The sequence below is a fragment of the Eulemur rufifrons genome, chromosome 6 (assembly GCF_041146395.1).
Source record: "Eulemur rufifrons isolate Redbay chromosome 6, OSU_ERuf_1, whole genome shotgun sequence".
Lineage (NCBI taxonomy): Eukaryota > Metazoa > Chordata > Mammalia > Primates > Lemuridae > Eulemur > Eulemur rufifrons.
In genome coordinates this window covers 53004585-53031443 of record NC_090988.1, presented here as the reverse complement: position 1 = coordinate 53031443, position 26859 = coordinate 53004585, and the positions used below count along the sequence as shown (strand labels likewise).

The window sequence follows — 26859 nt, the reverse complement described above, 5'->3', positions numbered from 1 at the left end:
ATTGAATTCTCCTATTATTTGTAAGAGTTTTAATGTCATTCTTACCAAGAAACACTAACAACTGTATAAACCTTCAGGAGACATAGTGATAATCTATTCCAAATTTATACTTTTATGGATGAAGAAAACAATGCTACGAAGCTTTGATGACTTGTCCAAGATCAGGTGAGCACTCAGGTGAGCTCAGGACAGATGTTTCCCTTATTTTCTACATGCCATGGGAACAGTCCCTGCTAAACACAGGGAGGTATACAGCTTCTGATTTTAGTTCCAACTCCCAGCTTTCTATTCTAAAGCCCTCTTACAAGCAGGATGTGTAGTTAGTGTTTCATAAATACTAGCTGGTTGACTGATTCAGCTTTGTACCCTCTTTTCTGGTACGATGTCAGCACAATATAAACCAAGAAGATCACTACGTTTATGCATTTGTTGTGTCCTTCCCATGACCTCAATTTCTAGGCCTCCTAAAGTGGCCCACTTAATCTTGTGGAAGGGACCTTTAAATATCATATCCAACTATTTACTTGATGATTAATCCAATCTGAAGAATCCTATCAGAAGGTTATCCAGCCATGCTTGACCATTTACAGTGATGTAGAATTGACTACTTTTTGAAGTAGTCCGTTCCCATTTTTGTACAGGTCAGACTATTAACTCGGACTGAGCCACCATCTGTCTTATTTGCTCTTTAAGTCCACTGATTATAGTAGCTCTTATTGAAGATGTTGCACATTGATAGTCCATGGGGTTGTGCATGGCATATTTTGTTTGGCTTCAACAGTTGGCCATCATAGTCTTGGTTTAAAAGGAAAACATAGGCTGGGCATGGTAGCTCATGCTTGTAATCCTAGCAGGCAGAATTATAAGCATGGCAGGAGGATCACTTGAGGCCAGGAGTTCAAGACCAGCTTGGGCAATACAGTGAGACACCCCCCCCTCCCGTCTCTATAAAAAATTTTAAAAATTAGCCAGGTGTGGTGACAGGCACCCATAGTCCCAGCTACTGAGGAGGCTAAGGCAGGAGGGTCGCTTAAGCCCAGGAGTTTGAAGTTGGAGTGAGCTATGATCACGCCACTGCATTCTAGCCCAGGTGACAGAGTGAGACCGTGTCTCAAAAAAAAAAAGAAAAGAAAAAGAAAAGAAAAAGAAAAAACAAAACAAAACAGGCCTAGATAAACAATGAACCTACAACAGGAATGAAGCAGAGGACTTTGCCTTAGAGTCTAACACAATAATGAACTGGAGCAGAGGAGGAGCTGCCCCTTTGACAGGGCAGGAGCTCCCTTAACTCTGAGCTCATGTCTTCATTTGAAAATGGAAACAACAAACCCTACCTCAGGTGATTTTTGTAAGATTGTATGTGTAAAGTACTTGGCATAGTAGCTAGCACATAATTAGTGCTCAATAAATGGCAGCTGTTTTCACCAGGCTATCTCTTGGTGGTCCTTTTACCAGCCTAGCAACTTTCCTTAGAAGGAACTCATCTCCTTTAGATCTTTAATGTTACCTTCTTAATGAGGCTTTCTTTTGCCAGCCTGTGTAGAACTGATATCCCCTCCTTTCACCTTCCTTGCTTCAGTTTTCCCCATCTAACACCACATACTTATTCTAGTTTATCATTTGTCTTTCCATCTAGAATATATGATTCATAACGCAGGAGTCTGTGTCTTTTTTTTTTTTTTTTAGAGTTAGGGTCTCACGCTGCTGCTCAGGCCCCAGGCCATAGCTCACTGTAGCCCTTGAACTCCTGGGCTCAGTTGATCCTCCTAACTCAGCCTCCTGAGTAGCTAGGGCTACAAGTGCATGCCACCACCCCTGGCTAATTTTTAAATTTTTTGTAGAGACAAATCTTGCTATGTTGCCTAGGCTGGTCTAGAACTCCTGGCCTCAAGTGATCCTCCTGCCTCAGCCTCCCAAGAGTGCTAAGATTACAGGTGTGAGCTTCGTCGCCCAGGGTCTTTTTTTGTTGTTTTTAAACTGCTGTAGCCCTGACACCTAAAAGAGTGGCAGACATTTGGTAGGTGCTGAATGAATAACTGCTTAATGAATGAACAAATATCCTTCTCAAAATCTGGTGTCCAGGTCTACAGAAAATATTCCAGCCGTGAGCTAACAAGTCCTGAGTACAATAGGACCATTTTTTTCCTTGTTAAGATAGTCTTTACATTAAAGACTAAAAGTAATAAATTATAATCTTGGGATTACATTTTTAAAAATAAGGAATCATAACACATTTCAGTTGAAAAATATAAATGGAATGTTTTTATTCATTTAAAAAATATCCTTACTAGCAGGGCGCGGTGGCTCACGCCTGTAATCCCAGCACTCTGGGAGGCCGAGGCGGGAGGATCGTTTGAGCTCAGGAGTTCGAGACCAGCCTGAACAAGAGCAAGACCCCGTCTCTACTAAAAATAGAAAGAAATTATATGGACAGCTAAAAGTATATACAGAAAAAATTAGCCAGGCATGGTGGTGCATGCCTGTAGTCCCAGCTACTCGGGAGGCTGAGGCAGGAGGATCGCTTGAGCCCAGGAGTTTGAGGTTGCTGTGAGCTAGGATGATACCATGGCACTCTAGCCCAGGCAAGAGAGTCAGACTCTGTCTCAAAAAAAAAAAAAAAAAAAAAAATCCTTACTAATGCAAATTATGTATCCAAATAATTATTTAAAAGCCTTTTCTGGCCGGGCATGGTGGCTCACGCCTGTAATCCTAGCACTCTGGGAGGCTGAGGTGGGCGGATCGTTTGAGCTCAGGAGTTCGAGACCAGCCTGAGCAAGAGTGAGACCCCATCTCTACTAAAAATAGAAAGAAATTATATGGACAGCTAAAAATATATATGGAAAAAATTAGCCGGGCATGGTGGTGCATGCCTGTAGTCCCAGCTACTCGGGAGGCTGAGACAGGAGGATCCCTTGAGCTCAGGAGTTTGAGGTTGCTGTGAGCTAGGCTGACGCCACGGCACTCACTCTAGCCTGGGCAACAGAGTGAGACTCTGTCTCAAAAAAAAAAAATAAAAAAAAAAATAAAACAAAAGCCTTTTCTATCCCAGAAAAATGAATGGAAAAAAAAAAAAAAAAGACTTTTTGGGCCAGGCATGGTGGCTCATGCCTGTAATCCTAGCACTATGGGAGGCAGATTGCTCAACCTCAGGATTTTGAGACCAGCCTGAGTAAGAGCAAGACGCTGTCTCTACTATAAACAGAAAAAATTAGCTGGGCATGGTGGCATGTGCCTATAGTCCTAGCTACTCGGGAGGCTGAAGCAGGAGTATCGCTTGAGCCCTGGAGTTTGAGGTTGCTGTGAGCTAGGCTGACGCCACTGCACTCTACCCAGAGCAACAGAGCAAGACTGTCTAAAAAAAAATGACTTTTCTATTAACACTACAGATATTCCACTTTGGAAATTTTACCTGTGGGGATGAAGACAAATTCCTGTCACGCTCTTCATGTCACAGAGATATATAGTTGACTATTACAGTGTAATGTAAGTCAACTGGTTTTATTATACCACTCCCTACTATGAGGTAATCTAATTCTGTTTCTATTTGCTTTTTATTTCAGTGTAAGCCCTTACATGGGTGAACTGTCTCCTTTCTAGTTCTGTTTGGCCATAAGTCATATTTAATTCCCAAGATTAAGATCAGCAGTTGTTGTGTACTGAATGTTCCCACTGAAACTAATAGTTTAGAATAGTCCAGAATGTGAAATGGATTTGGTACTGGCCTCTGTACAATGGTATAAATAAATACTGATAAGACAAAAACCTTACCTGCCTTTAATTATTCAAGAAAAAAAATACATAGTATTTTTCTATGATAAAGCTTTCCCTTCATACCTAGGTTCATCTTTTTTTTTTCTTTAAGTGAGCCCAAGTTAAAACATCCAAGTTCCTTTTAAATGGATCCTTGCCTAAACCTACAATTATAAGCACCTAGTAATTACCTAGAAGTTACTTGGTAGTTTAACAGGGCTGTCTTTAAATGGTGAGAGATTCTGCACTCTAGCAAGACTGCTTACTTTTATTTGGCTATTTAATTCAAAAAGAAATCTTGGTTCTCTTTGTAGGCAGGCTAACAAGTAGATCAATCCCAATAAATACAGCTTAGACCCACTCAGTTCACAAATATATACATACCTGAAAGAAGGTCCTTGGTAGGGGGTTTGTTTGAAGAAAGAATACATGAGTCACTATGACTCTTGGCAACTGTTCTAATTTGAGGCTGGAGTTCAGAACTGTTGAGAAGGGACATTTGCTTCTGTGGGGCTTTGCCTTTCAGAGTTACAGACTCTAAACTCTGTCCTGATTTAAGATGGTGCTGTAGTCCAAAGAAAGAGTCCTTTATCATATCAGGATTCTCTGCAAAGAACATGTGGTCCTTTCCCCTGTTTTAAAAAAAAAGGAGAACGTCAGCAGTATATAATCCATTATGGTAACATTCTACTTTGTCAGAGACAGAAAGTGGATCAGTGGTTTATAGCAATGTAGTTTGGACTTTGAAAGAGGTGACTTATTTGCAATGCAACTTTGTAAATCTGTTTTTCATCTCCGGAATGATAGAAATAATAGATGCTTTACCTACTGTTGTGGGGTTGTAGCTTAAATGAGACAATAAAATAAAAGAGCTCAGCACAGAGCCTGACACAAAGCAAATGCTTCATAAAGAACTGCTTAAAACACAAATCTGTTCCTCTTATTCCATTCTGTTTCACAAAATAATTCCCTTTCCGTCTTTTCCCTCATGAACATCAATCATGGCATTTGCATGTCAATCAATCTTACTTATTTGTACATCGGCCTCTCCACTAGATTGTGAGTACTCCTTGAAAAAAGGAATTGTGTCTTATTAATTTCTATGCCCAGCACCTTGTATCAAACCAGGACCATATTTACCTGCTGAATGAGTGACTGTGCCTCTCTCTGCCATTAGTCTTTTTTTTTTTTTTTTTGAGACAGAGTCTCGCTCTGTTGCCCGGGCTAGAGTGAGTGCCGTGGCGTCAGCCTAGCTCACAGCAACCTCAAACTCCTGGACTTAAGCGATCCTCCTGCCTCAGCCTCCCGAGTAGCTGGGACTACAGGCATGCGCCACCACGCCCAGCTAATTTTTTCTATATATATTTTTAGTTGGCCAGATAATTTCTTTCTATTTTTAGTAGAGACGAGGTCTCACTCTTGCTCAGGCTGGTCTCGAACTCCTGACCTCGAGCGATCCACCCGCCTCGGCCTCCCAGAGTGCTAGGATTACAGGCATGAGCCACCGCGCCCGGCCTGCCATTAGTCTTTTATTCAACCACAAATGAAAGACAGAAATCGTGAGTACGGTGGGAGTTAGCTGACAGATTGACTGGTACTAGGTACGGTAATTACCTTGGAGTACTTGACCTACTATTGTTGGCTGCTAATTCTTTTCCATCAATTTTGATGGTAGGCATCCTATGAGGCCTTGATGGAACTAGAAACTGGGTATTGCTGGGTTCAGTATTTTCTCTGAATCCCTGCTCAGATGAAAGCACATCTTCCATCACATCCGTGGTAGGAAGAGGATTGTAGCTGTCATAAATTTCTGACAGAGGCTCCAGGGCAAGTGAGACCTAAAAGAGACATGTAATATATCAGAAGTTTTCTTTAGCATTGATTAATTTTAAGACTCTCCTGCTTAATATAAATTAATGTCCCCCATTCCTTATAGGATTATGCCTAAATTCCTTCCTACTTCCGAAGCTTCATCTCTCACTATGTTTCCCTCTTTCATCCCTTGGTCCCAGATAGACCAATTAAGTAGGGTTCTCTACATGTACCCTGTTTCATTGCTTTATGCCTTTGTACATACAATTTCTTCCAGCATCACTTCTTTATGTCCAGGTAGAGATGCCATGTTCACTGCCGTCTTCATGTTTCTGTTTACTCTGTATCTATCCATCAATCTAACCATCATTTACCGAACACTTTACTACAGGCCAGGAGCTGTGCTAAGTTTCCCATACAGAGAAGCTCCTGTGATGATATAACCCTGTCAGGTAAGTATTTTATCCTAATTTGAAGATAAAAAAAGAAAAGCAAAAGTTTAGAGAAGGTATTTGTCACTCTTAGCTTATTTCTCATCCTGATTAGATTATGAATTCCCTGAAGGCATGAAATGTCTTCTTCATTTTTCTATGGACTAATTAGCATAGTACCTGTACACATAGTACACAAGTCTAATATGCTTAATAATGCCTAATGGTCTGATGAATAAGAATGACATAGCACCTCCTGCATTATTGTTAGTTGCTTGGGAAAAATAAGGCCCTAGTTCTATGCTGGAGATGAGGTGGGGTGAGGAGGGAGGACAACAAAGATGAAAAAGTAATTACTTTAAGTTTCCTTATCCTCTCATTCCTGTGAGTTCAAGTTCTCTATAAAAAGGCTCTGTAGTCCTCTAAAAAGCCTAATGGAGAAAAGCCGACTAGAGGAATTAAAAGAAAAAATAGAGCCTAAAGCAAACCCTAAAGAAAAAATTGAAGAACATACTCCAGAAGAAAAGAAGAACAGTATTAAAAGTTCAGTTTCAATGACAGGGAAAGCAGAAGCAATTGTTTAGGCAGCCAAAGACAATCAAATAGTGATGAATGGCCTAACAAAAAAATGAAAAATTGCAGTTAGATGTTTTAAGATGTCTCTGGGAAGGTCAATGGAATATTTGGTGCAGATAAACTGCCAAGGCACAAACTCAATAAAACATGCCTGGGTCTTGATGAGGAGAATTCTGTTCATGAATCACGTAACATAAAGTCCTTCAAATCTATTCATCATCAAGATCTTTCTACAAAGACAAATGACAGATACACAGTGGGATGAATACTCTGTGTAGTGATCGCTGTAATAACATCACATAAAATCCTGGTTGCCCAAATATAAATGTCAGGATGTGTTCCCTTACCATTCATCACTTGCCAAAGATTGCCACTGCATTCTAGAAACAAAGGAGGCACTGGGAATAAAGGCTGTGTTCCTGGCTTTACTAATGACCCCCTAACTGGTCCCTGAGTTTTGCTTTTGCCCTAAGCAGAACCAGTAACAAAACAACTCATAGGCCTATACTACCATTGGCCCTTGAAGAAAGAGTCAGAGAAAATCCAGGACCTTGCCACACCCATCTTACAATCAAAACACAGGGCTGGCCTAACTCCTCTGTTCAGTTAAACAAATATTTGTTGATACCAGCTCTGTGCTACCTGCCTGAGGCAAAGAGATGACTAAAACAGGGACCCTGACCTAGAGGATCATAGTATCATGTATGGGAACTTAAAAAAAGTAATTTTAATATAAAATGGTGAGTTCTGAGATAAGGATGTATACTGGGTACTGATGGAACACTAAGGAGGGGTCGGAGGTTGGGGAAGAGGTGAGGAAGGAGTGCAGGGATGGTTTCCAGAAGTGAAATACAAATGTCTGAGCTTAGAATCTTAAATATGAATGAGACAGACAAAGCTGAAGGGGACTGAGGTAGAACATTACAAGCTGAGGGAAAAGCATTAGTCAAACTTTGGAGGTACAGAACCCAAGACTGCTATCAATTCCTATCAGTCCAGGGGACCTCCATTCCTAACTCCCTTGCTTCCCAGAATGTGCCCAATATACTCCTGCATTTAGCTCCCACATCTTCACTCCTGTCTACCTCAGTCATTCCCCTTGCCAGTCGCTGTTCACCCTTATGCTCATTCCTCTGCCAATCCCTTCACTGAGTCCTACAGAATTTCTGTTTTATACAAACCACCATACCATTTTAACTGAACATTTCTTTCCTAAAATGTCCCCATTTCCCCAAAGTCTTCTACAATGGGAACTACTTTCACTTGCCAGGATAAGGGAAGTCGACTTGTTCCTTTCTGGTGCTAGCTCCAGACCATCATTCTATCACCTAAATATATTACCCCTCTTCTGAAGCCCACACCATCCACACATACCATGAATATACCACATACTTCTCACATCCATAACATAACCTTAAGGATGCTCATCAGTCTTCATCCTATACTTCGAGGATCTCTTTAACACTAAGTTGCCTACAATTATCTACTACATCTGTATCATCTATCAGTATCAAAGAGAGCAACCAGTAAGTCTAATTTTCAGACTTAGGCTGGTCAACACAGTATTTTAAGAAATTTAAATTATTTAACAATGCTTAAAAAATCAGATTTCTTACAAAATGTAGATTCTGGCTTCTCTTGTAAAATCAGAAGATCTAACAATGTTAAGTCTCCATTCCCATGTAGCAAAAATTAGCTGGAGTAGAGTAGTGGCTTTAGCCAGGGTATGTGCTCCAGTTGCATGTCCTGATGTGAGGCCAAAGTGAGAACTACTGTTTTGTCAGGTTTTTTTTGAGATAGGGTGACAATTACTGTTTATCATTATCATCACACCTGGATTTTTATTTTTTGACATTTTTATTTTCTGCAATGAAATAGACATTTTTATAAATGTACAGTTCTACGAATTTAAACTATGTATGGAAGCATGTAACTACCACCATAATTAAGATATAGAACACTTTCATCATCCCCAAAACTCCATTGTGCTATCCCTTTTATAGTTACATCTTCCCCTCACCTCTAACTCCTAGCAAACACTCATCATGGTACTATCTTTTCAAGAATGTCATATAAATGGAATCATACAGTATGTAAACTTTTGAGATAGGCTTCTTTCACTCAGCATAATGCCTCTGAGATTCTTCCATATGGTGTCTGTATCAACAATTCATGCCTTTTTATTGACTGAGTAATATTTCACTGTTAATATGGCTTGTCACATTGATTGATTTTTAAATACTGAAGCAGCCTTGCAGTTCTGGGATGAGCCCCACTTGGTCATGGTATTGTTCTTTTTATATATTGCTGGACTCAATTTGCTAGTATTTTATTGGGAATTTTTAGGTCTAGGTTAATAAGGGATATTGTTCTACAGTATTCTTTTCTTGTACTGACCTTTAGTTTTGGTTATCAAGGTAGTGCAGGCCTCAAAATAAGTTAAGTGTTTTCTCCTTTTCTATTTTCTGGAAGAGACCATGTAAAATTGGTCTTATTTCTTTTTTTAAATGTTTGGAAGAATTTGCCAGTAAAGTGATCTGAGCCTGGAGATTTCTTCTTCAGAAGGTTTTAAACTATAAATTCAATTTAAAAAAATAGTTACAGGTCTATTCAGGTTGTCTATTTCATCTTGAGTGAGTTCTGGTAGTTTATAGCTTTTGTAGAATTGGTCTATCTCATCTAAGTTGTCAAATTTATATGTGTAGAGTTGTTCGTAGTATTACCTTAATGTCTGTGGGTTTTGTAGGCTGCTATCTTTCTTACAATGGAATAAAGACAAAAGTGAAATATTTCTTGTGTTCATGAAAGAGAGAATAACAGACTTATGAATTTTAAAAGAAATGAAAGCAAGCATATTTCTTTGTGGAAGACAATGTGAAAGTTGATTATACCAATTGGGTCATTCTTGTCATACCCACTAAATCAGAGTTGACAGGCCAGAGAAAAAGCACTCAGGGCATATAACATTGCTCCAAGAATGTAATTTTCTGCAAGCTTGGCTGCTGAAATAGGCTGTTGTAACCCTAAGACCAGTTTTATCTACCACTGTCACTCACCAATCAGAGCTTGCCAGCTCCCAAAATCTTCTCTAGTGCCAATGAGCTTTCTTTCAAAACAATATGTTTCTCTCTCTAACAAAACTCCCAACTTTTTCTTTGTTCTTTGGACATACTGAAGATCAACTGGTCTGTTTGTATGTCCTGAATTGGCAATTTTTGCTTCCCAATTAAAATGTTATAAATTTAGAGAATTGTCTCTATCTTTTGTTTTGACTTGGACAAGTCAAAATAAATGGTGAAATATGCAAACAAAATATATCTGTGTCAAAAGATATCATTATGAAACAAGCTATAGTGAGAACTATGGTCAGTATGTGGAACAGATGCATAATGAAAACTGAATAAACAGAAAGTATAATACAAAATTTAAACACGGTTTATTTTTTAATGCAAATAAAATGAGTGGTATTCTTGTGACATGCAGTTATATATCAAGATAAAAAGCTTGGCCAGGCGCGGTGGCTCATGCCTGTAATCCTAGCACTCTGGGAGGCCGAGGCGGGTGGATTGCTCAAGGTCAGGAGTTCGAGACCAGCCTGAGCGAGACCCCGTCTCTACTAAAAATAGAAAGACATTATATGGACAACTAAAAATCTATATAGAAAAAATTAGCCGGGCATAGTGGCGCATGCCTGTAGTCCCAGCTACTCGGGAGGCTGAGGCAGTAGGATCGCTTAAGCCGAGGAGCCTGAGGTTGCTGTGAGCTAAGCTGACGCCACGGCACTCACTCTAGCCTGGGCAACAAAGTGAGACTCTGTCTCAACAAAAAAAAAAAAAAAAAAAAAAAAAAAAAAAGAGCTTTAAGGTGTCAAAGACTCTTATCAATGGTAAAATCTATAAAAGAATATCTAGTGACGGCAGAATTTGTGTATAATAAACATTATTTGCATATGTAAGTCAAATTAAAATTATAGTTGTTCAGCACGTTAGTGGTATGGATGCAAACTCAAAAGGCAAGTTGAGGCCGGGCACGGTGGCTCACGCCTGTAATCCTAGCACTCTGGGAGGCCGAGGTGGGAGGATCGTTTGAGCTCAGGAGTTCGAGACCAGCCTGAGCAAGAGTGAGACCCCGTTTCTACTAAAAATAGAAAGAAATTATATGGACAGCTAAAAATATATATAGAAAAAATTAGCCGGGCATGGTGGTACATGCCTGTAGTCCCAGCTACTCGGGAGGCTGAGACAGTAGGATCGCTTGAGCTCAGGAGTTTGAGGTTGCTGTGAGCTAGGCTGACGCCATGGCACTCACTCTAGCCTGGGCAACAGAGTGAGACTCTGTCTCCAAAAAAAAAAAAAAAAAAGGCAAGTTGAGTGAAAATGTTAAATAATTTGTGGTATTTTTCTTTATAGTTGAGAACACAGACAAAAATAACTTCCTGAGAGTTACTACATGGCTATTAGGTGGCTTGGTGCTGGGTGCAGTGCTAAAGAAATGTTTCTGAGCTTGAGTTAAAAGAAGTCTCTTGGTTTATGTTGTCTAAGGAGAAATCCCAGCCTCAGATCACCAGCACAGACTGGTTAAATATGGGGCCATTTTAATTGATATTACAGCTTATGTAAACAATCTGATTACTTATCTACAAGTGCATTCACAAGAAACCATAGTATGCAATTCAATTTACTCATTCCTTGATTATTGTATCTTTGGAAAGTTTTATTGGCAAGGAACGATCTGTCCTACTTTTCTTTTTCCATGCTGAAATAGGATTTCCAGAAATGAAAGTGATGTCATGAAATATGTTCCTAAAACTGTAGAGCTAAAGACTGATATCCCCCAAAGATTTTTTATTCCAAGCTTTATGAAAAGTAACACTGTTCAATTTACCTTTCTCAATTTATACTGAAAGTATAACATCTAGAGGTTAATTGAGTACATTTTATTTATTTATTTATTTATTTTTTTTTTTTTTTGTTGAGACAGAGTCTCACTTTGTTGCCCAGGCTAGAGTGAGTGCCGTGGCCTCAGCTTAGCTCACAGCAACCTCAGACTCCTCGGCTTAAGCGATCCTACTGCCTCAGCCTCCCGAGTAGCTGGGACTACAGGCATGCGCCACTATGCCCGGCTAATTTTTTCTATATAGATTTTTAGTTGTCCATATATAATGTCTTTCTATTTTTAGTAGAGACGGGGTCTCGCTCAGGCTGGTCTCGAACTCCTGACCTTGAGCAATCCACCCGCCTCGGCCTCCCAGAGTGCTATAATTGAGTACATTTTAAATATGATCTTTGAAATCTTAAATTTTACAAGTGTCTTAGGAGTAGTACCCTAACTATCAAATCTATTTTGCCAAGATTCTACCTTTGTTTGGAAATACCCATGTTTGTAAATGGTTATTATCTGTTATGAAACTAAATACAAATTAAATCTTGCTAATTAAATGGTTTAAAAATGAATACTATAATGCCCATCATATATAAAATACTTAGTGCTGATAACATGGTACAGAAGTAAAAGTATCAAGTTTCTAGCCAAATCAAATGAATGATTTCAAAACAAAAAAGTTATAATTAAGTATTCTTATTTCCCAATTTCAAATTTTAAATAATTATATACATACATAAACACACATGCACACATATACCTATATGTGTACATATGTATATATTATGTTATATGCTTATATAATGGCATACATTTTGAATTTTTTAAAAGTCTGAATATATTTTGGGCAGTTGAATTTTCTTACAGCCAGCCTGCTTGATTCATTTATTATTTTGACATCTGATCTATACCAATAATGGAATACATCAAAACTCTCCCTCTCAATCAAATCGATTGTATTGATCTTGTAATGAACTATATCTCTCTTCTTTGAGGCCCCTCAGTCCCCAGTCTTACTAAACTCAATCTTCCCCTCCACAGCAACACTCTTAAAGCCACCTCTCTTTTTTCATCTTTCAGTCTGTCAGCTCCCTTCTGGCTTCACTTAACCCCTTTTGTCAGGAATGGTTAGTCAACTCAACACTGGGGGTAGCAAAGCAGTCATATAACAGGAATTCAAGCTCCATCATTCACTGCATGTTTTCTTTTCTTTTCTTTTCTTTTTTTCGAGACAGAGTCTCGCTTCTTAAAGTTATTTTTAAATTAATATAGCACATGCACATTTAGAGCCAAACAGTTCTATAGTTCTGTTATAAACAACAAGTCCCTCACATACACCCATTTTTTTCTCCAGAGGCAATCATTTTTAATTCTTGTACCAGATTCTTATGTTATTTATATCTCTATAGCCCAAATAATGTGATTATGTTTATATCTATAGATTGATTCCTTTTTCCAGTTTTCAGGCATTATCTTTTGACTTCCTTATGTGGAAGATAAGAGTTTAGCTCCATCCCACATCCCGTTTACGTCCCCCATCTTCCCAACATGCCAAAATAATAATACCATAGATACAGATTATCGGTCTAACCAAAACTACAGTATGAGCATGTATTCCATTTACAGCTAAACAATTAAACATACTGATTATTTTTCCTTTCTTATACAGCCTTTCCCCCAAATGGCAACTGCCTTGTTTCCTTGTTTGCTTGGTTTTTTTTTAAATTTGTTTTTATCTTTTTAGAGATGGGGTCTTGCTATGTTGCCCAGGCTGGACCAGAATTCCTGGGCTCCAGTGATCCTCCTGCTTCAGTCTCCTGAGTACCTGGGACTACAGGCATGTGCCAACATTTGTTTAGTTTAATAAGATGATTTCCTTTTTGTAAAAAAATTTAATATTAAGAAAAATCTTTCTAAGCTTTTTATTACATAAAATTTAGAACATATACAAAATTAGAAAGAAAATAGTATGACGACTGCAGCTACCTATTATACAGCTTTAATAATTACCGACATCTGCCTAATCATGTTTCATTTATACCTTCTCTAATCTCTGCTTTGTCACTGGATTATCATGAAGCAAATTCCAGACATCATACCATTTCTTCTGTAAATATATTAGTAATAGTATGAGGACATATTAAAAAAAATAAACACAATACCATATTACATTTAAAAATTAATTATTTAATATCATCAAAAATTGAGTCAACATTCTAATTTCCCTGTTTCTAATTTTTTATAATTGGTATGTATGAATCAGTATCCAAACAAGTTCCTCAGTAGGCTTTTTCAATCTGTCAATTCATATATTTAGTACTTGGAAGTGTTCTTGAACTGCCTGAGTCCAACATTCTTTAAAGGAAAAAAAAAAATCAAGCACACAGTATGTAAAATTTACAATGTCCAGTATGCAATAAAAAATTATTAGAAGTAGGAACACATGCCCTGTAACCTGGAAAACGATTAATCAATAAAAACAGATCCCAAATGACAGAAATGATAAAATTAGCAGACAGGACTTTAAAACAGCTTTTTCATAGATGTTCCTACTGTTCAAGGATGTAAAAGAAAATATGATTCTAAAGAGAGAAGTAAAATGTACATTAAAAATAGAATGTAACCTTTAGAGAAGAAAAACAATATTTGAAATGAAAATAAGACTGATGGGACTAAAAGCAGAGTAGACACTATACAAGATTAGTGAATTTGAATACACAGCAATAGAAACTAAAAAATGAAGTATACAGAGAGTAAAAAGACTGGGAAAAAACCAAACTCAGTGACTGGTTTGAAAATATCAAGCAGTCTAAGATACTTTGGAGTCTTATGAAATCACCTGCTGGCTCTTTGATAAGACTAATAAAATTGTTAAACTTCTATCCAGTCTGATTCAGAAAAAAAAGAGAAGATTAAAAATTACCAATATCATAAAAGAAAGAGGAGATATCATCACAAATGCTTTAAATATTTAAAGGAGAGAAAAGAAATGTTATTAATAACTCTGTGCCAATAAATTCAACAACTTAGATAAAACAGACAAATTATTTAAAAACCAAATAATTATACTAAAGCTCATTCAAAAAGAAACTTACCTAAATAGTCCCGTATCTACTAAAGAAACTAAAGTTGTAGTTAGCCAGGTATGGTGGCTCACACCCATAATTCCAACAACATGAGAGGCTGAGGCAAGAGGATGGCTTGAACCCAGGAGTTAGGGACCAGCTTAGGCAATATAGCAAGACCTTGTCTCTAAAAAAATTAGAAAAATTAGCTGGGTGTGGTGGCACACACCTATAGTCCCAGCTACTTGGGAGGTTGAGGTGGGAGGATCACTCAAGCATGTGAGGTTGAGGCTATAGTGGGTTATGATCGCACTACTGCACTTCAGCCAGGGCAACAGAATGAGACTTCATCTCTTAAAAAATATAAATATAAACTTAAAAAAAAAGTTGTAGTTAAAAACCTTCCCCACAAAGAAATATCCAGGGTCAGTTAACTTTACTGGTAAATTCTACTAAACATTTAATGAATTCTACACAAACTCTTTCAATAAACAGAAGAAGGAATTCTTCTCAAATCATTTTATGATGCCAGCATTAACCTGATGTCTAAATCAAAAACAATGCAACAAAAGGATACTACAGACTAATATCCCTCCTGAACAAAAATGTAAAAATCCTCAATAAAACATTAAATCACATTCAGTAATATATAAAATGACTTATATATCATTATTCCATGGGGTTTATCCCAGGAATGAGAGTGTGGTTTAGTTTTCAGAAATGACCCAATAAAATAAGTCTCAACAGAGCAAAAGAACAATCCCAAATAACTATCTTAATACATACAGAAAAAACATCTGATAAAATTCAATATCCATTCATGATAAAATCTCTCAGAAAATTTGTGTAAAGTCTTCCCAAAATTTGGTACCTTTCTCACTGATAAAGGGCAACTATGAAAAACCTGTACCTAACATCATATTTAATAGTGAAAGACCAAATGCTTAGCTCCTAAGAAAAGGAACAAGGCAACAATATCTGTTCTTTATTCAAGATAATATTGGAGATATTAGTCCATGCAATAAGGTAAGAAAATAAAAACAAAAGGCATATAGATTGGAAAAGAAGTAAAACTGGCTTTATTCACAGTTGACATCATTGTCTATATAGAAAATCCTCAAGAGTCAACAAAAAGCATAAATACTTTAGGATAAATCAAACAAAATACATGCAAGCCTGCATGAAATCTAACTATAGAAGATTTCAGGGAGAAAGGCTTGCATGAAATCTAACTACAGAGAAGATTTTAGAGAGAAATTAAAGATCTAAATAAATGGAGAAATATACCATGTTCACATATTGTAAGACTTAATACTTCTAAGAACTCAATTCTCCTAATTTCATCAGTATGTTCTACAGTATCAACAAAAATCCCAGCAGATATTTACTATGGAAATTAACAAGGTGATTCTAACATTTACATGGAAATACAAAGAAATTAAAATAGCAACAGAATTTTCAAAAAACAAAATTAGAGAGCTCATACTATCTGATTTTTTAAGATTTACAATTAAAGCTGCAGTAGTACAGTGATACTATCCTAAGAACAGAAATAAGATTAATGAAATAGAAGAGTCTGAACATATACTCACACATATATAATCAATTGATGTGGTATAAATATTTCAACAAAATTTAAGGGGGGGGAAAGGATAATCTTTTCAATAACTAGTGACAGAACAAGTGGATATGATCACAGGAAAAAATAAATCTTGACCTTATTTCATACTACAGGTATATACAAAAATTAACTAGACGTGAATTATATCTAAATGTAAAAGCTAAAACTATACAAATCTTAGAGGAAAACACTGGAGAAAATCTTTGTAACCTTGGATTAGGGAAAGATTTCTTAGCTAGAACACAAAAAACATAAACTATAAAGGGTAAAATTCATAAACTTGATTCCATTAAAAGAAAAACTTCTGTTCTTCAAAAGACACCATCAAGAAAATAAAAAAACACAAGCCACAGGCTGGGAATATAAATGAAGGAATGAGTGAATGAAACTACATATAGCCCAAACATAAAAAGCTCTCAAAATTCAAAGATAAACATTTTTAAAATGGGTAAAAGACTTGAACAAACATTTCACAAAAGTAGACTGGAGTTGGTATACTTTTCCTATGAAGGGACTAGAGACTTAATATTTTAGGCTTTGCATGCCATATAGTCTCTGTCATAATTACTCAACTCTGCTGTTATAGCATGAAAGGCACCTTAGTTCATATATAAAGAATAGGTATGGCTGCGTTCTAACAAAATTATCTACAAATATAGATAGTGAGCCATATTTGGCTTGGGGCCTGCAGTCTGTGAAATCCTGAAGAAGATATAAGAATGGCCAAAAGCCCATGAAAAAATACTTAACATGTTAATCATCAGAAAATGCAAACTAAAACCTCAGTTATTAATAGATATCAGTATATACTCACTAGAATGATACTAATTAAAAAGATTGACCATACCGGCCGGTGTGGTGGCTCATGCCAGTAATCCTAGCACTCTGGGAGGCTAAGGCAGGAGGATCGCTTGTGGTCAGGAGTTCAAGACCAGGCTGAACAAGAGTGAGATCCCGTCTCTACCAGCTGGGTGTAGTAGCATGCACCTGTGGTCTCAGCTACTTGGGAGGCTGAGGCAGGAGGATTGCTCAAGCCCAGGAGTTAGAGGTTGCAGTAAGCTCTGATGATGCCCTGCATTTTAGCCTGGGTGACAGACTCTGTCTCTTAAAAAAAAAAAAAAAAAAAAAAGACCATACCAAGTACTGGTGAGGATGTGGAACAACTAGAATGTTTATATATTGCTGTGCTGATGGGAATGCAAAATTGTATAAGCACTTGAAAACAGTGTGGTAGTTTCTTAACCACCACTTACCATATGACTCAGGCTTGGATATTTTCCCAAGAGAAACAAAAACACATGTCCATACAAAGAGCTGCTTATTTGTAAAAGGCAAAAAGTTGAAAAAAAAAAAACCAAAATGTTCACCAACTAAAAAACAGATTTGAAAACCTGTAGAACATCCATGTAATGGGACACAACTCAGCAAAAGGTAACTACTGATACACAAGGTAATGTGGATGAATCAGTAAAACTGGCTTCTTCCATTTATTCTATCAATATTTCATAAGCTAGGTGAGGGGCTAATAGGTGTTTACTATATGATTATTTTTATACTTTATACATATAATCTTTTGCATATCTATTTAATAAAAGCAAAAAAGGTCAAATGAAATAAAATATATAATGCATATGGTAGGCGGGTATATAATAAATATTGATTAAAAAGAGTTATCGGCATGAATACCCTCAGTTTTGCCCTATCTACCTGAAAATGTTTCTCTTTTCCCTCCCAGTTATAATGCCTCCTTTCCAAAGGTAACTCTATCAGTGCTTATGATAAGAATTCATTCTGATCTAGTTCTCTTCAGGGAAAAGTCTGCCAATCCCTGTTGTAAAACAATATGAACAAATTTCCCATTTCTGTTACCCACTATCAATATTGTTTTGTCTCACATTCAAGTAAATTTGATGTCATTGTTACATGCTTAGCATCATGTTGTTTCCATATTTTTTTCATCTCATATAATCCTTGCAACAATGTTTTATTATCATTTTACAAAATAGGATATTGCAGCTCAGTAACTATAAACAATAAACAGAATTGTTTTTGTAACCAATTTCTTTAAGTCCAGGTCTAGTGCACTTTCCATTATATCACAATATCTCTTCCTCTCTTCACTGTCATTATCTGGGAAACAAATCTTTAATTGTTGCTTCTACTTCTTCATTGTAATCACTACTTATTTCTGCATTCCTTAATTGTTCAAATTTTCACACAACTATCCACTGCTCTACTACAAACAATTCTCTAACAAATCCAACAACTTTAAATAAAAAATACACAAATATTATTATATCAATTAACATTTAAATATGAACAAAAAATGGTGCAGCCACTTTGGAAAATAGTCTGGCAGTTCCTCAAAAGCAAAAAGACAGAATTGCCGTATGGCCCAGAGAACTGAAAACATATGTTCATAAAAGAACTTGTACATGAATGCTCATTGCAGCATTATTCATAATAGTCAAAAGGTCAAAACAATCCAAATGTCTATCAACTGAAGAATGGGGTATATCTATATAATTGAGCATTACCTACCCATAAAAAGGAATGCAGTTCTGATACATGCTACATCGTGGATGAACCTTAGAAACATCATGTTAAATGAAAAAAGCCAGTCACAAAGGACTAAATATATTACTCCATTTACAAGAAATGTCTAGAATAAGCAAATACATAGAGATAGAAAGAAAGTAGGTCAGTGGTTATCAGGGGATGGAGAAGGGGGAAATGGGGAGTGGCTGCTAATAGGTATAATGTTTCTTTTTGGGGTGATGAAATGTTCTGGAATTAGATAGTAGTGATGGTTGTACAACCAATATAATGTGAATTATATTTTAATTAAAAAAGAAAGAAAAAACCCTACCCAGAATCCTATATTCTCACTGTTTTCACTTTTCCCTGTTTTTTTCCCAGTTATTGATTATATGTATATAGGTATCATTTGAATTTTCCTTTGTCATCAATCCAAAATCATTTTTCCAGCTGCTACACAATCATAACTATGTAACTTTATCTTTTATGGATACAAAATATTCTACAAATAGACTACGATTTTAATATTGTTGAATAAGTTGTTTTCATTTTCCCAATATTAAAATTGTATTTCCATAACTAGACTTATGCATACAGCTTCCTCCTTTTTTTATGGTATTTACTTAAGATAAGTTCCTAGGGGTAGAATTACTAAAGTAAATGATATATGATAATTTATGTGGCTATTGAAGCATAATGTCAAACTATCTTGCAGGCCTTACGTAAATTTATACCATCATCAGAAAAGCATGAGTAAATCAGACTCACCTCATCGTAGAGTCATCAACACAAAGTATCACTACTTTAAAATTTAATATATTGTATAAAAATTAAAGTATTAAGATCTTTTACTTAGTTGGACCTATTTCTGGACTCTATTCTGTCCCACTGACACAATTATATGCTTATGATTTTGTAATATGTTCTGACATCTGGTAATGTTAGATGTTCTTTCCTTATCTTTTTTGGACTATTTTCTTATCTATCTGCTTAATTTTCTGTTTTTCTTTGAGACAGAATCTCTCTCTGTTGCCCAGGATAGAGTGCCATGGCATCAGCCTAGCTCACAGCAACCTCAAACTCCCAGGCTCAAGCAATCCTCCTGCCTCAGCCTGCCAAGTAGCTGGGACTACAGGTGTGCACCACGACACCCAGCTCATTTTTTCTATTTTTAGTAGAGACAGGGGTTTCATTCTTGTTCAGGCTGGTCTCGAACTCCTGACCTCAAGTCTTGAACTCCTGACCTCAAGCGATCCTCCCACCTTGGCCTCCACAGTGTTAGGATTACAGGCATGAGCCATCACGTCTGGCCTTCACTGGCTTATGTATTTACTATACTATACTTTTTATCATTACAGTGTACTCCTGCTAGTTATTAAAAAAAAGTTAACCACAAAATAGCCTCAGGCAGGTCCTTTAGGTAGTATTCCAGAAGAAGGTACTGTTATCATAGGAGATGACAGTTCTATGATGTTATTGCCCCTGAAGACCTTCCAGTGAGACAACATGTGAAGTGGAAAACAGTGATATTGATGATTCTGACCCTGTGTAGCCCTAGGCTAATGTGTGTGTTTGTGTCTTAGTTTTTAATAAAAAAGTTTAAAAAGGAAAAAATTTTTTAAATAGAAGAAAGCTTATAGAATAAGGATATAAAGAAAGAAAATACTTTTGCACAGCTGTACAATGTGCTTGTGTCTTAAATGTTATTACAAAAGAGTTAAAATTTAAAAAATTTTAAAGTAAACTTACAGTAAGCTAAGGGTAATTTATTATTAAAAAATATTTTTTAATAAATTTAGTGTAGCCTAAGCATACGGTGTTTATAACGTCTACAGTAGCGCAGAGTAATGTCCTAGGCCTTCACATTCACTCCTCACTCACCCATTGACTCACCCAGAGCCACTTCCAGTCCTGCAAGCTCCATTCATGGTAAGTGCCCTATAAAGGTATACCATTTTTTATCTTTTATACTGTTATTTTTACTATACCTTTTCTATGTTTAGATGCACAAATACTTACCACTGTGTTACAAATACCCACAATATTTAGTACAGTAACATGCTATATAGCTTTGTAGCCTAAGAGCAATAATATACCATCATATAGCCTAGGTATATAGTAGGCTATACCATCTTGGTTTGTGTAAGTACACTCTATGATGTTTGCACAAGGATGAAATTGCCTAATGACTCATTTCTCAGGACATATCCCCATCATTAAGCAATGCATAACTATACATCCAAAGGAAATGAAATCAGCATGTCAATGAGATATCTGTACTCTATCACAGCACTATTCACAGCAGCCAAGATATGGAATCAGCCTAAGTGTCTATCAACAAATGAATAGATAAAAAAATGTATATATACACAATGGAATACTATTCACCATAAAAAAGAATGAAATTCTGCTGTTTGCAACAACATGGATGAACCTGGAGGACATTACGTTAAGTGAAATAAGCCAGGCACAGAAGGACAAATACCACATGATCTCACTTATATGTGGAATCTAAAGGAAGTTGATCTCATAGAAGCAGAGACTAGAATAGTGGTTAATAGAGGTTGAGGAAGGTAGTGAGTGGGGAGGGGAAGAGGCTGGCCAATGAGTACTATGTTACAGTTAGATAGGAGAAATAAGTTCTGGTGTTCTATTGCACAGTAGGGTGAATGTAGTTAACAATAATAAATTATATATTTCAAAATCACCAGAAGAGAGGATTTTGAATGTTCTCACTACAAAGAAATAATAAATGTTTAAGATGACATATATGCTAATTACCTTGATTTGATCATTACACAATGTATACATATATTGAAACATCACACTGTGCTCTAAAAAAATGCACAATTATGTGTCAATTACAAGTAAAACAAGGCTGGGTACACTGGCTCACGCCTGTAACCTTAGCACTCTGAGAGGCCGAGGTGGGAGGATCGCTCCAGGTCAGGAGTTTGAGACCAGCCTGAGCAAGAGCAAGACCCCATCTCTACTAAAAACATAAAGAAATTAGCCAAACAACTAAAAATAGAAAAAATTAGCCGGGCATGGTGGTGCATGCCTGTAGTCCCAGCTGCCTGAGAGGCTGAGGCAAAAGGATTGCTTAAGCCCAGGAGTTTGAGGTTGCTGTGAGGTAGGCTAATGCCACGGCACTCACTCTAGCCCAGGCAGGAGAATGAGACTCTGTCTCCAAAAAAAAAAAAAAGTAAAACAAAAAAGTAAGCTTAATCAAAGAATACATCAGACACCACCAAAGATCAGTCAAACAAGCAATTACTGCTCAGCACTATATTAGGAGCTGTGGAAAAAACAAAGAAAGCAGAATACAAAAGTCTTGCCACTCAGGGAATCTAGAAACTAAAGGGAAAGGGAACTAAAGGCAGCTTACTAATAAACAATTTTGGAGACTATATAGGATTATAAGAATGATTCTATAGTTAATGCTTTTATGAATTTAATAAAGAATGTGGAAAGAATGAGTGCAGTAGGAGGTATGAAAGACTCTTGGAACTGGAGATGTGCAGCAAAGCACTAAGCGGATTTAGATAAGTGGGAAACAAAGGTAGGTCTCTGGGTAAAAACACGAGCAAAGGTATGAGCATTAGCATCATACATGGGGGTCATGTATCTACCCATTCTACAAACAGACTCAACTATTTCTGCCCAAAAAGTTTTATTCTAAGCAGCAAAGAATTAAATTATTTGTACCTGGAGTTCTCCAAGTTTCTTAGATGTTGGTGAAACAATGGTAAAAAGTCCACTGATTTGATGGGTAGGAGAAAGTTGAGCTAATCCACCAATCTGAACTCTACCAACTGGAAGATGATCAAGTTTGGTGATGACCTCCAGCACCAGCACAGCCATATCTAATCAGAAACAATTACAACATACTCAGGTATTTTTCATTTACTTTTACTTTATTTTTTGGAAGTGGGCAGAGGGGTATGTATTAAAAAATTTTTTACTTAAAAAAATTATTTTAATTTCAAATAAACCAGTCACTTACCATACCATTCCAGGGGCAAGAGAGTGTGAACTCAAGATCAAAAGAATAAAGGTTTAAAGAAGAATAACAAATACCTCACACTGAGGAAAAAAAATTACACTAAATAAAAATATATTTAGCATATCAAGTATTGAATAAGAAAAATACCTTTACAAGTATTGTTTTTTTTTTTTTTTGTTTTTGTTTTTTGAGACAGAGTCTCACTTTGTTGCCCAGGCTCGAGTGAGTGCCGTGGCGTCAGCCTAGCTCACAGCAACCTCAAACTCCTGGGCTCAAGCGATCCTCCTGCCTCAGCCTCCCGAGTAGCTGGGACTACAGGCATGCGCCACTATGCCCGGCTAATTTTTCTATACATATATTTTTAGTTGTCCATATAATTTTTTTCTATTTTTAGTAGAGACGGGGGGTCTCGCTCTTGCTCAGGCTGGTCTCGAACTCCTGACCTTGAGCGATCCACCCGCCTCGGCCTCCCAGAGTGCTAGGATTACAGGCGTGAGCCACCGCGCCCGGCCTACAAGTATTGTTAAATGTCTTTGCCAAGAACTCAGGCTTTGGTTTTGAAACATAAAAGCAACAAATCTCAATTCTTTCATTCTCACCATTTCTAGTTTTGAACTGGACAAAAGGCTGCTCTTGCACAGCTGCAAGGGTTGGTCTCTGCCTCCCAGGAGCATCTAATTGCTTACTCCTGGGTTACACCTGGAACACTGAGCTACTGAGAGCACTTGGAACTAAGAGAAATGGAAAGAAACCCCTTAACTATATTCTTCAGCTCGTCACTTAGACCTAATACTTTCATGGTTAGGGCAGGAGAAATTCACAGCAAGAGAAATATAATATATGCATATGGAATCTAAGATCACTTCAAGACAGTATAATTTCTGAATATTTTCTTTTTTTTGTGGTCATTTTTTATTTCAGCATATTGTGGGGGTACAAAAGTTTAGGTTACGTAGATTGCCTTTGCCCCCCCACCCAGAATCAGAGCTTCAAGCGTGTCCATTCCCTAGATGGTGTGCATCACACTCATTATGTATGTATATACCCATCCTCTCCCCGCCCCCCCTCCCCCCGCCACATCTGCCCGACACCCGATGAATGTTATTCCTAAATGTGTTCTTAGGTGATGATCAGTGAAACCAATTTGATGGTGAGTACATGTAGTGCTTAGTTTTCCATTCTTGGGATACTTCACTTAGTAGAATGGGTTCCAACTCTTTCCAGGAAAATATAAGAGGTGCTACATTACCATTGTTTCTTATAGTTGAGTAGTACTCCATGGTATTGAATATTTTCTTATCAAAGTTGAGAAAATGGTTCATTTTACCATTTGTTCAATACTATAGTGAAAAGCATGTAGGACATATAATTAGAAGACCTGTGATTGTGCCCTGGCTCTAGTAGTCACAAGCTATTTCTGTGTAAGCCATGACTGTCTGTAAAACAGGCATCTACATCACTGTTGTGTGAGGAATTGGAGGTACTGCAAATAGAAAATGTAGTACAGTGTGCTGAACGGTTGTTATATGACTTTAGGAAAAATTACTTAAACATATCATAGTTCCTGACTTACCTACTTATGGGAGTTATCTGAAAATCACATGAGCTAACAAATATAAAAGTGCTTTGTAGACTATAAAATGATGAACACATGTAGAATAAAGGAAATGGACCAACCTTTGTTGGCTATTAACTAACAGCCAGGTTTTCTCATGCCATTAATTTTCTTAACAACTCTATAATACAGGTGTTTCCGTCTCCATTTGGGAATAAAACAGGCTCAGCGAGATCATGTAATATTCCTAAGTTTACCCAGCTGTAAATTGACAGAAGTGGGCTAAAACTCAGTTCTATCAAATTATAAAGTCCACTATACCATGCTGCTTCATTATTGATTGCTTCTAGGACAAAAGGCTTAATTCCTAAAAGACTTTTGACCTTTATTCTTCACTTGCTGTGGAATTAGAATCCCTACTGTCCAGCACTAGTCCTACCCCCACAGTTTTTCATATTTCTACTAACTGAATCCTATGTGATTAAAGAGAGGCAAAAATCAAGTGGTATGGCTCACATGAAGTATCATACTTTCCTCAGTTTCTACTCTAATCCTCCCATGCTCCAGACATTTTCATGGCCACTATTTCCTGCTAAGGAATAAGGAGTAAGGGAAGACAGATGGAAGAAGAGAGTATGAGGCATATCTCAGAATCCTATAACCACTCTATTCCTTGAGGCATAATAGCATAGCAGAAATATTAATGATCTCGGCCGGGCGCGGTGGCTCACGCCTGTAATCCTAGCACTCTGGGAGGCCGAGGCGGGTGGATTGCTCAAGGTCAGGAGTTCGAGACCAGCCTGAGCGAGACCCCGTCTCTACTAAAAATAGAAAGACATTATATGGACAACTAAAAATCTATATAGAAAAAATTAGCCGGGCATAGTGGCGCATGCCTGTAGTCCCAGCTACTCGGGAGGCTGAGGCAGTAGGATCGCTTAAGCCGAGGAGTCTGAGGTTGCTGTGAGCTAAGCTGACGCCACGGCACTCACTCTAGCCTGGGCAACAAAGTGAGACTCTGTCTCAACAAAAAAAAAAAAAAAAAGAAATACTAATGATCTTGGAGTCAAGAGCCCTGAATTTAGGTCTGGTGTTAGGGTGACCTGGGGCCAGCCACTTTGAACCTTTTGAACCTCAAATTTATCACCCAGAAAATGAGGATAATTCCCATTGCAAAAGTGTGCCTCGCAGCATGCATTCTAACACTTCCCAGAGGCTTCATCTTATTCCTCCTACTGTATTTTAACTTTCCATAAACACAAAGTTTTAAAGATTTAAAATGTAAAGATTTTCTCATTAATTAAAAAAATCTGTACATAACATGTTTGTGCAATTGCCTTAACTTCTGTTCAGAATAAGATGCAATAGATGTAAAGAAATTACTAAAACACAACCACCTTACCTACTTTACAGATTCTTATTAAACATCAAATAAGATGATGAACTTGAAAGTATTTTAAAACCTGTAAGATGCTATACATTTCCTCTTATTTCCCTATATGTTATTTTTATCTGAGGAATTCATATAATCTGTTTTACTACCTCTCTTTCCAACCTGGACCTATTCATGTTTCATGCTAGTATGTGACAACAACATCTTCAGTTTACTTTTTGCATTTTACTTTAAGTACATACAAAAGCGTACATAAAAGAAGAAAAACACGACTACCCACCAAACAGCTTAAGAAACAGCCACACCTCTGTCAACTTTTCAGTTAGAGAACACACTTTTGTGAATTAATATTTGATCTCTTCTCTCTTCTTTTTCTAAAAAACATATCATACTCATAACCACAGCTGGGCCGTCACTTACAAGGTTCACCTCATCTGTCTCCTATTCAAATTCTACCTTTTCCCTGGCTTCTTTCCTAACCAGAAACATAAAATTTGAGTGGTGGCACATTTGGTGTTTAACTCTTTCAATTTATTGATGGGAAAATTAAAGCCTAGGAAAATAAATGGCTTGCTCAAACTCAAGCAGCGAGAGTGCAGAGCAGAAGTAGGATTCTGGTTTCCTAGTAATTTACGATAACATTAGCCCTTAATAACTTCTTAGAGCAGCAGTCCTCAACCTTTTTGGCACCAGGGACCAGTTTCATGGAAGACAGTTTTTCCATGGGGGACAGAGGGGTGGTTTCAGAATGATTCAAGTGCATTACATTTATTGTGCAGTCAAACCTCTCTGCTAACGACAATCTGTATTTGCAGCCGCTCTCCATCACTGCCTCAGCTCCACCTCTGATCATCGGGCATCAGATTCTCATAAGGAGCATGCAACCTAGATCCCTCCATGTGCAGTTTACAGTAGGGTTCATGCTCCTATGAGAATCTAATGCCGCTGCTGATCTGACAGGAGGCGGAGCTTATGTGGTGATGCAAGTGATGGGGAGCAGCTGTAAATACTGAGGAAGCTGCCCTCCGCTCACCTCCTGCTGTGTGGCTGAGGCCACAGACTGCTAGCTACCAGCCTGGTCCTTGGCCCAGGGATTGGGTTCTGCAGTCCTGGAGTATTCATATGATACTTACTATATGTACCAAGTAATCAGATATTTAATTACATACTGTTTGGCATTGCTCACTACTGTTTCATGTATGTCAGTTTTGTTTTCTTCAACTAATCTTTA

At 37.3% G+C, this 26859-nt stretch overlaps 1 protein-coding gene across 4 annotated transcripts in view; it reads right to left on the bottom strand.

Moving 5' to 3' along the window:
- C2CD3 (C2 domain containing 3 centriole elongation regulator) overlaps positions 1–26859 on the bottom strand; it is a 136478-nt gene that overhangs the window by 104944 nt on the left and 4675 nt on the right. For all 4 annotated transcript variants that reach the window (XR_011233696.1, XR_011233697.1, XM_069471006.1 and 1 more), the window contains exons 3-5: positions 22383–22540; positions 5365–5588; positions 4135–4382 (exon numbers count right to left, since the gene is read on the bottom strand). Coding sequence is in view for 2 of the 4 variants with exons in the window: in XM_069471006.1 (XP_069327107.1) it covers positions 4135–4382; positions 5365–5588; positions 22383–22540 (630 nt within the window). In the remaining 2 variants the exon portion in view is untranslated. The remainder of the gene's footprint in view (positions 1–4134; positions 4383–5364; positions 5589–22382; positions 22541–26859) is intronic.